This window comes from Ailuropoda melanoleuca, chromosome 7 (genome assembly GCF_002007445.2).
Source record: "Ailuropoda melanoleuca isolate Jingjing chromosome 7, ASM200744v2, whole genome shotgun sequence".
NCBI lineage: Eukaryota > Metazoa > Chordata > Mammalia > Carnivora > Ursidae > Ailuropoda > Ailuropoda melanoleuca.
In genome coordinates this window covers 40,287,990-40,298,161 of record NC_048224.1, presented here as the reverse complement: position 1 = coordinate 40,298,161, position 10,172 = coordinate 40,287,990, and the positions used below count along the sequence as shown (strand labels likewise).

The following is a 10,172-nucleotide window of genomic DNA, read 5'->3' as shown; positions in this document are numbered from 1 at the left end:
GAAGGCAGCGTTATCTGGGTTGGACACGGGGCTGAGAAGTGACAGGGAGGAGAACAGAAGATGACAGCTCTCTTAAAGGGCACAGACCTACACAAAGTCATTTAGAACTGAGTCCCTCCTCCCATGAATACATTATCCATTTGGCTTTATAAATGCTCCCTGCACAGTTGAGTCTCCCTTGTGTGGCTCATCCATGCTGCCATGGCTACGTTGGGGTTGAACTGACAAGGGGGTGTGTGGGGGGTGTGGTTTGACTCTCCATCCCTGGGGGTGACCCTGAAGAAGGGTCTTTCTTCTTGGCGCATTACCGTCCCTGCGCCAATCAGCCTGGTCGTCCTTGCAGAAGTGTGTACTTGAAGGAGGAAGCAAGGCAGCCAGAGTCACAGAGGGCTCAGGCCAATCCGGGACAGGGAGCCCACGAGACGGAAGAACCATCTCGAAGAAACAGAAAGGGCCCTGGGGACTTCACTCAGAAGCAGAGGAGCTGGTGACTCTCTTCTCTCTGGTGGGATCTGCCCCCTGCCAGAGAGTTTTATCATCTGGAGGGACACCGAGGGCTGTAGGACCTGCAGGTCTCTCCCTTGGCCCCGGGGGTTCGAGGTTGGACCCTGCAGGCCGGGGCCCACCCTGGGGCTCCTACTAGCTCTAGGCTCGCCGAGGCAGGTGCTCAAAGCAGGACTCTTCTCCCAGGGGCCTTTGGCTTGATGAAAGGGCTGCTCTGCCTGAGGTTTTGTTTGGACAGCTGTGGTGAGAACACTTAACATGAGAGTTTAACAAATTTTTAAGTATAAACATATTATTGTACGATATTGTACGGAGGACCTCTGGAGCTAATTCGTTTGCTTAACTGAAACTTTATGCCATTGATTAGTGATTCCTCAGCCTCTGGCAACCACCATTTCCACGCTTTGATTCTTGACCTTGACTGTTTTAGATACCTCATGTAAGTAAAATCGTGCCCTGTCTTTCTATGACTTGCTTACTTCACTTAGCATAATGTCCTCGGAGTTCACCCATGTTGTCACCAATGGCAGAATTTCCTTCTTTTTAAAGGCTGGACAGTATTCAATTGTATGTGTATATATATCACATTTTGTTTATCCATTCACCTATTGATGGGCATTGAGGTTATTTCCACATCTTGACTCTTGTGAATAATACGGCAGTGAACAGAGAAGCACTGACAACTCTTCAAGCCCCTGAAGACAAACAAGTGGGACTGCATCAAACTGAAAAGCTTCTACATGGCAAAGGAAACCACGGAAGGAAAAAGCAACCTACAGAATGCGAGAAAATATCACACACCTTACACCTGATAAGGGGCTAATCTCCAAAATGCATAAGGAACTCCTACAATTTAATTGTAAGAACAAAAACACAGACAAACTAATAGCCAGACTGAAACATGGGCTAAGGACTTGAAGAGACATTTCTCCCAAGAAGATGTACCAATGGCCAACACGCATGCAAAGATGCTTAACATCATTCATCACCAGCAAAATGTAAATCAAAACCACGATGAGATGTCACTCACAGCTGTCAGGATGGCTATCCTATTATTTAAAAAAGGAAGAAAAAATATCAAGATGACAGGTATTGGTGGGGGTGTGAGAAATTGGAACCCTTGCGCCCTGTTGGTGGGAATGCAGAACGGCGTGGCTTCTATGGAAAACAGTACATAGGTTCCTCAAAAAATTAAAACTACAACTACCCCACCATCCAGCGACCCCATTGCTGGGTATTCATCCAAATGAACTGAAACCAACATTCTCAAAGACATACTAGCACTTCCCTCCAAGTCTCTGCTACTCAGCTCCCTACAGCAGCTCTCAAGTCCCTGTAGCTTTTAAACCCAACAAAAAAACCTCACACCCCGGCCCAGCTCCCAGGAGGAACCCTAGGTTCTGTACTCCCCCACCCCACCCCTCGCCCAGACCTGCCCGCCACGGATAATAGAATTTCGCTCCATGCCGGGGGCTCGGCCCAGGCCAGAACACGCTTGGGGAAGGCGCCCCGCGGGAAGTCGGGGCATGCCTGGCTGTCGGGCCATCGGGCCGCGGTCAGGCGGCCGCGCTAGCCGGAGCCGCGTGACGCGTCGACCCAGGGTGGCGACGCGGGGGGCCGAAACGGGCGGTGCGCTCTCGGGCGCCCGGCTTCCTGGGCAGCCGCCCAGCCCAGCTCTGGGGGCGGGGGCGGGGCGCGGCCTTTTAAGGCCGGGAGGAGTGGCCGGCCCGGGGGTCAGCTGCGCCGGGCTGGCCGCTGTCACACGCGCCCCGCGCCCCGGCTCGGTCCCGTCCCGCGCGCACCCGGGCGCAAGGCTCACACTCGCGCTCTGGGACCGATCGGGCCCCTCTCCGAGAGCCCTCATGGGCCCCGAGGCCGCCTGCCCGGGGAGGGGCCTCCTGTCTCGCCTCCGGGTGAGGACGTGGATCGAGCCCGTGGTGGCCTCCACGCAGGTGGCCTCCTCCCTCTACGAGGCGGGGCTGCTCCTCGTGGTGAAGGCGTCCTTCGGAGCCGGGGCCTCGTCCAACCACAGCGCCAGCCCGTCGCCCCAGGGCGCACTGGAGGACCAGCAGCAGAGGGCCATCTCCAATTTCTACATCGTCTACAACCTCGTGGTGGGCCTGACGCCCCTGCTGTCCGCCTACGGGCTGGGCTGGCTCAGCGACCGCTACCACCGCAAGATCTCCGTCTGCGTGGCCCTGCTGGGCTTCCTGCTCTCCCGCCTCGGGCTGCTGCTCAAGGTGCTGCTGGACTGGCCCGTGGAGGTGCTGTACGGGGCGGCGGCGCTGAACGGGCTGTGCGGCGGCTTCTCGGCCTTCTGGTCGGGCGTCATGGCCCTGGGCTCCCTGGGCTCCTCCGAGGGCCGCCGCGCCGTGCGCCTCATCCTCATCGACCTGACCCTGGGCCTGGCGGGGTTCTGCGGGAGCATGGCCTCTGGGCACCTCTTCAAGCAGATGACCGGGCACTCTGGGCAGGGCCTGGTGCTGACGGCGTGCAGCGTGAGCTGTGCCACTTTTGCCCTTTTCTACAGCCTCTTGGTCCTGAAGGTCCCTGAGTCAATGGCTGGTCCCGGCAAGGCGCTCCCCGCTGTGGATACGGTGTCGGGCACAGTTGGCACCTATCGTGCCCTGGATCCTGATCAGTTAGACAAGCAGAGTGTGGTGGGGCACCCTCTGTCTCCTGGGAAAGCACAGCCCCCAAGAACTATCATTGCCCTGCTCTTTCTGGGTGCCATCATATATGACTTGGCCGTGGTGGGCACGGTGGACGTGATGCCCCTTTTCATGCTAAGGGAGCCTCTCAGTTGGAACCAGGTGCAGGTGGGCTATGGTATGGCTGCGGGCTACACCATCTTCATCACCAGCTTCTTGGGCGTCCTGGTCTTCTCCCGCTGCTTCCAGGACACCACCATGATCATGATCGGTATGGTCTCTTTTGGGTCAGGAGCCCTCCTCTTGGCGTTTGTGAAAGAGACATACATGTTCTACATTGGTGAGTCTGGCGTTCCTGGGGAGGCAGGACAAGGACACTGCAGACCTCTAGAGTCATGGGGCTGACGTGGCGTGCCGTGGCTTAGGCCTGGTGCCCTCTAGGTCTAGGTGTCCCAGCTCAGCACCAGGGATTGGACCTACTGCCTAGGAAGGGGGGCAGGATCATGTGCCGTTGAGTTAATCTAGTTGCACTGTGTTGTGTTACCTGTGTTGCCCACGGAAATGGCATGAGTGGTGCCCATGGCTCTAGGAGGTCAGGGGAGGGTTGGTCAGCGGTGCCTGCAGTCAGTAGGGAAGGTTTCAGATTGGCCTCAGGAGAAGGGGTTGGATTTCTTCTCTCCAATTTTAAAGGGATAAACCGTTAAGGTAATCAGGCTGAAAAGTTCCCTTCAGTAAAATCATTTCGGGCCAAGCATGGGCTGTTTAAAAATGGATAAAAACTCTCCAAAAATGCCTTCCACCACCTATGTAATAAATTCTCTCAAGGAAGTAGAATGAGGTTTCCATCTGAGGACCACAAGCAGGGAGCTCTAGACCAATGCGCTAATACAACTTTCTACAATGACAGAATGTTCTAGATCTGCGCTGCCCAGTAGAGGAGCACTAGCCGTGTGTGGCTACTGAGCACTAGAGATGCAGCTAGTCTGACTAAAGAGCAGAATTTTAAATTTGATTTGATTTTAATCACTTTATATAGTCCCTTGTGGCTAATGGCTAACATTTTAGAAAAATCAACTCTAGACAGTTACCAAGGGCTGTCCCTTGGCTGAGGTCACACATCTCGGAAAACACCTATAACAAAATGGCAACTTAGGTCTGGCCAACTGCCAGTTAGACGGGCAGCATGCAAAGGCCAGATTACCCCTCTCCCCTTCTCACCACCGCTACCTCTCCTTTTCTCTCTCCACACACACACTTAAACACACGCCGTGGCCTTGGGGTTATGAATAAGGAAGGAAGGGTGTGTGGCAGCTGCGTAATGTGGCACACATTCCTGCATGCAGTTTGCCAAAGCTCCCGCAACCGTCTCCCAGAGGGGTTAGTGAATGGTGACAGAAGACACCTCTGTCCCAGGGACAAGGCGAGGAGTCTCGAGTCACTTCAGTGTCAACAGCTCCACTTCCCTAGATGCCACTTAACTCTGCCAATGAAGACACCCTTCATGACCCATCACCATGCCCGCTGTGCCCTGCCACCTTGCAGGTGGGTCTGTGGCATCTGTGGCACCGTCAGAGCTCAGGGACTCAGCCTGCCCCGGGGTGGGGGGTGAGAGCAGAGAAACCACTCCTTCCAGGGCAAGCCCTTGGGGGTTGTGGGGAGAGGGAGATGCCTGGTGAGGCTTTTGCTTTTTTCTGATTTATTCCTTGGCCAGAGTGGGGCACAATGAGGAGTGCGCGTGCTTGTGTGATTTCCTTCCAGCTCGAGCTGTCATGCTGTTTGCTCTCATCCCCGTCACAACCATCCGATCGGCAATGTCCAAACTCATCAAGGGCTCCTCTTATGGTAAGTAAAAGAAATCTCTCTGAAGTTCTCTGCCCAGCCCGTTTCAGAGCGGCTTGGCTTGGGGCACAGGGTTCAGACTTGCAGAAGGCCCACGAGAGAGTTCCAGAAGCGGCCTTGAATACACTGGGAACACTGTGGAGTCCATCCAGGGCAGAGGGGGTGAAGACAGGAGGATGGGAAAGACTCAGAAAGTTGGTCACTGAAAAGCCACAGTCAGAGAAGGCTGCTACCACCCACGGGAGGGGCTGCAAGCAGGGAGATTGAGCTGGATAGAGACAGGTCCCGGTGGAGTGAGCCGAGACTGGGAGGGAGCATTAGGAAGGATGCAGAGTCCTGAGAGCTCCTGGACCCTCAGCTAGCAGGGAACAGGGACAGCAGCACATCTCCTTGGTAACCCCGTCCCCTCCACAGGAAAGGTGTTCGTCATCCTGCAGCTGTCCCTGGCTCTGACCGGGGTGGTGACCTCCACGGTGTACAACAAGATCTATCAGCTCACCATGGAAAAGTTCATTGGCACGTGTTTTGCTCTCTCCTCCTTTCTCTCCTTCCTGGCCATCATCCCAATTGGGTAAGACAGGAGTGGTGTCTGTGGTTGGGCCTGGGGCCCTGGGGCAGACATCTGGGCCTGCTGGACCATCTCCAGCCTATTATCATAAAGATTTATTTGCAGCGTTTAGGCCGTGGGTCCTGAGTCGGCTTTCCCACAAAGAAGAAGTCCTCCTGTTCCCCCCAAGCTAATAATCTGGCAATATGGGAAACCCCCAAAGGCCTAAATACTGAACAGAGGGCCACGTGCAGCTGGTACACTTCCTGACAGTTTGGTGGTTTGTTTCTAAGAGCCACACACACTTCCTTGTAATCAGAGGCTGGGATTAGAAGCCCTCTCGAACCACTTCCACCCCTTTTGTTTAGGTCCCTTTAGATGAGAAACATCCTGCCTCATTTCTGAGTATTCTTGGCATGGCTTCCAAAGGCTTGGCACCCAGTGGCCTCTGTACTCAGCTCTGCTCCCTGCCCCCCCCCTTCCCGGAAATGTCATACACCACTGGACTGTGTGAGCTCCCCGGAGGATTTAGGAAGTTCCTCTGACTTCTCTGGGGGAGTTGTCTCATTTGTCAAATAACAGCAGTCAGTTCAGAGCTATAACAGGCAGGAAGAGGGCTGGAGAAGCCAAAGAGAGGCACTCCGCTCCCAAGGTAAGAGCACTGGCCTAGCACATCACCAAAATGGTCCAAAATGGTCTTTGACCAGTCCTCTCCAGTGCGAATCACCAGAGCAAGCCACACTGCAAGCCATACACGAGATTTTAAATTTTCTAGTAACGTTTAAAAATGATACAAGTAACAGGTGAGGTTCATTTTAGTAACACATTCGATTTGACCCAATATATCCAAAATATCACTCTAACACGTAATCAATTTACAAAAGTATCAATGAGTTTTGGGTTTAAGTCTTTGGAACCTGGTATGTGTTTTACGTAGACGGCACTTTTCTGTTTGGACTCAGCCACACTCCAAGTGCTTGGGGGTCAGTGCGACTAGCGGCTGCTCCATTAGCAGAGCCTTGGGCAGTTTGGGCCCATTTAGCCCTTCTCATTTACCACCAGAGCTCTTCTCACTAAAGCCACTAACCACTCTTCAAGGCTGACTCCACTGGACTCCTTGCAGCGCTCTTCCCACATGATTGCCTCGTGGCCCCCACACTGGTGGTCACTCTTCACCGTCTCTGGGCTTTCTCAACACCTCATTGCTTCTTCTCGACAAACCTCCAAGTGGAAGATTCTTTGGGGCTCTGCTGTGGGTTCTCGTTTCATATTTTCTCTCTCTAAGCAAACAACAGTACTTTTAAAGCTTCCAATTACCATCTAAGTTTCCAAAATCGGGTTCTTGATGCCCTCCCACGCCTGTTCCCTCTCCAGTCTGTGTCCCCTCACGAAAAGGCACCACCGCTCACTCAGGAAGAGAAATCTGAGTCACCAATGTCCACCCTCTTCTCCATCTCCCCTCACGTCCAATCCAACAGGCCTCATTGAGTCTACCTTCAAAATAGGCCTCAATTTCATCCTTTTCTTTTTATCACTACTGCTACCACCCCAAGGCCAGAGCACTTGAACAACTGGATTAGCCTCTGAACCATTCCCCCCATGTCCACTCTTGTCCCCACCCCCATCCTCCCTCCACCAGGTGCCCAGAGCAAGTTCCTTCAAGTGTTTAAACAGATCGTGTCATCTTCTGCTCAAAGCTCTGCCCTTGGCTTTCATTGCTCTCAGGATACAACCCGAATGTCTTCCCACGGACCACAAGGCCCCACGAAACCTGCCCGTGCCAACCTCCCTCCTGCTGTTCACCACCCTCCCCGACCCCATGCGTCAGCCCCAGTGGCCGCCCTTATGTCCTTCCCCCTTTTGTACCTGTGCCTCCTTCTTACCCAGCTAGCTATGGTCTTAAACATGCTTTTCTCAAAAAGGATTTGAGAAAATCCCCTTCTCAATCTAAATTAGGTCCTTCTATCATATGCTCCCAAAGCTTCCTGTACTTTCCTTCCTAGCAGGACAGTTGACAGTGATTATCTTTCATATGCCTGCCCGCTGGGCTGCAGGCTGCCTGGGGGCAGGAACCATGGCTTTCTGGCTCAGCACGGATCTTCTGTGTCCAGCAGAGAGCCTGGCATGTAAGAAGTACTCAAAGTATTTAAGGAATGATCTGTTAGAAGGGTGTGGCCCCTACTTGCCAGGCCTGCTGACCTTCCCTCCATCCCCCAGAGCTGCCTGTTGGCAGACCCTGAAAGCAAGGGCTGGCCCGTCGCCTGGTGGCCACGGGGCGGGTCTGCGCAGGGCTGGGCTGGAGTCAGGGCTGCAGCCTGTGTTCATGTGGTCCTGGGGTAGCTGCCTCCATGGCTGGGCTTTCCTGCCAGCTTCGTAATACAACAAGTTTTGTTTCAAGTACAGTTAAGTGCTCCTCTCTGTAGAGCCCTGGGGCTCATGGGAGATGGGAAGTCAGAGTTTTTGGAAGTTCTCACGAAGCTCTCTCCCTTAGAAGGTGTGGATTCACACTGGCACCCCATCCAGCAGCTCCAGGAGTTGGCATCCAGGATGAGCTGTGCTCTAGCTTAGAAACGGCGGCGCCTAGAGTGCAAACATAGGAAAACTCAAGGACCCCAGAGGTGGAAGGACGTGCCAAAGGTCACACAGATCCAAGACTTGGACTCAGAGCTCCTAATTCCTCTGCATCCCCTTAGCTACAAATATTTGAGAACAATGCAATGAGGATTTGTGGAAGAGATAAAGGGGCTATGGAAAGGAGATGAGGCAGCTGATTCTGCTTGGGATTAGCCAGTCTCGATCTTGAAATACACATGGGGGGTCATCATCAGGCAGAAGTGAGATGGAGAGAGATTCCAGGAAAAGGAAACTGGAGACGCAAAGGGCTTGAGATGTTATAGGACTGGAATGGGCCTGGAGTGGGAGAAATTCCCTTGGGCCATCTCTCCACTCAGAACAACCTTCTGGGCATGACGGACGGGGCCTCTCAGTCTACAGGTGACCAAGAGGCGGCCATTCATGGGAAGGAAAAGGCACACCTTTTGCCCCATTCCAACTGCTGGCTTGTAATTCTGGATTGTAAATTCTTACAGAATCGTGGCCTATAAACAAGCCTCGTGGCTGCAATACAGAGACATCACGGAGACATGAAGGTGCTGTCCCACAGGAGCTGCGAGGACCAGCAATGGCGGGGCCCCTTTGAAGGCAAAGGAAGGGACTAGGTGCTGGTGACCAAGGCAACCCACCACCCCCAAACCCCAAGTTCCAGCCAGAGTTAGCCTCAGAATGGCCCGCTCTGGCTCAGGGGTCCCTGGTGGGTGGGGAACAGCACTTTCTTGGTGATAGAACTTTCTCAGTTTTCAGATGTCCCTGATAGACAGAGGTTGGGTTCTGGGGGCAGTAGAGTGTGAACTTTCAAGGGTTATATGCAGGCTGCATACACAGTCATGCCAGATGCACAAAGGGCTTCTGACAGCCCCCTTTCTTCCAGGAGCTGTCTCCTGGGCTCCAAGGTACAGCTAACTGGTCACCTGGGTGCTGCGCTGGGAGTCCCACGTGAAAACTCAAACCAAAGCACACATTTTCAACAGCCTAAGGGGAACACAGATGGAATGTTTTATAAGAACTCCCAATGTTTTAGAAGATTTGGGGCTCAGGCTCTTAGCTTCAGAGTAGTTTAATTGCTGTTGTTACTGTTGCTTTTAAGAAGCAAATATCAAAAGACTTTCATTAGTGGAATATTATATTGAATATTTTCAGTCAACAATTCCCAAAGCAGGTGGTGTGAAGAGGGATCTTAGGAGATCTCCAGGAGGAGATCTGCTAAGAGCCATTTTATGTTGCGGAGCCTATTTTTATAGCCTATTTTACTTACATACAGAAAAGCAGACTCACTTCCTAATAAAATTGACATTTGTTGTATCTGTGTGAATCATTCTGTTCCAGTCAGACTCATTCTATAACTACAGGCATGGCATTCTCATACTGGGGTAAAACTTAAAGCTACCGAATGCATTTAAAGCTCCAAGGATTTGGGCTCAGAGAGTCTGCATCTCTGATCCCTTGCAGGGAATAAACTAAACTTTCTGGCATGTCTCCGAAGGTCCCAGAACCAGGCTAGGTGCTGAGATATGGCAAGAATGTGACTGCTCTGCCCTGACAGAGTGTGCTGTCTAGCAGGTGGGGCAGACAGAGCAGCCGGCAACAATGTATCCTATGACACATGCCAACATAAAGCAGCAGATAATGAGCATATAATCCAGATTTAGCAGAGCAGGGAAGGCTTCTCAGAAGAAGTGGCAAATGGTTAAGACTGGAAGGATAAGGAGTTACCAAGGCCAGAAGTTAAGGGCCAGTCCAGGCAGAAGGAATCACAAGCTGGAAGGCCTGAAGGTGAAAATATCTCCAGATAGAGGAATTCAATATAAGGGGAGTGAGGTAAGGAGGAACAACACACAAATAGAGCCTTAAAAAAAAAAAAAAAGCTTCTCTTTAAAGTAATGGGGATAGCTGGTGGAAGATTTCAGGCAGGAGCATGGAATGCGCTCTGGCATCCCTGAGAATGAACTGGGGGAGGAAGGAGCAGGAGCAAGCAATACTTGCAGGAAGGAGGCAAGAGCAGAGATGCAGTAATC

General features: G+C 52.6%; 1 protein-coding gene across 9 annotated transcripts; it reads left to right on the top strand.

Moving 5' to 3' along the window:
- The first annotated feature begins 2,215 nt into the window (after positions 1–2,215).
- SLC46A2 (solute carrier family 46 member 2) lies at positions 2,216–9,459 on the top strand. 9 transcript variants are annotated; one of them, XM_034664307.1, is made up of 5 exons: positions 2,217–3,495; positions 4,499–4,697; positions 4,914–4,997; positions 5,409–5,565; positions 8,631–9,459. In XM_034664307.1, the coding sequence occupies exons 1-5, from the start codon at positions 2,367–2,369 to the stop codon at positions 8,643–8,645; spliced, it is 1,584 nt and encodes a 527-aa protein (XP_034520198.1). In that variant the 5' UTR covers positions 2,217–2,366; the 3' UTR covers positions 8,646–9,459. The 9 variants fall into 9 exon arrangements, 7 of the variants coding, with proteins under 7 accessions (XP_034520200.1, XP_034520199.1, XP_034520198.1 ...); XM_034664306.1 differs by having other exon boundaries at positions 4,867–4,997; XM_034664309.1 differs by lacking the exon at positions 5,409–5,565 and having other exon boundaries at positions 2,216–3,495.
- Positions 9,460–10,172: the final 713 nt, after the last annotated feature.

Excerpts from the sequence above, each read along its gene's own strand:
- SLC46A2 (XM_034664306.1), top strand. The coding sequence starts at position 2,367 with ATGGGCCCCGAGGCCGCCTGCCCGGGGAGGGGCCTCCTGTCTCGCCTC. Across the intron at positions 4,698-4,866 it reads TGTGCCCTGCCACCTTGCAG|AGTGGGGCACAATGAGGAGT; the intron begins GTGGGTCTGTGG and ends TTCCTTGGCCAG. Across the intron at positions 5,566-8,630 it reads CTGGCCATCATCCCAATTGG|AATCGTGGCCTATAAACAAG; the intron begins GTAAGACAGGAG and ends AAATTCTTACAG.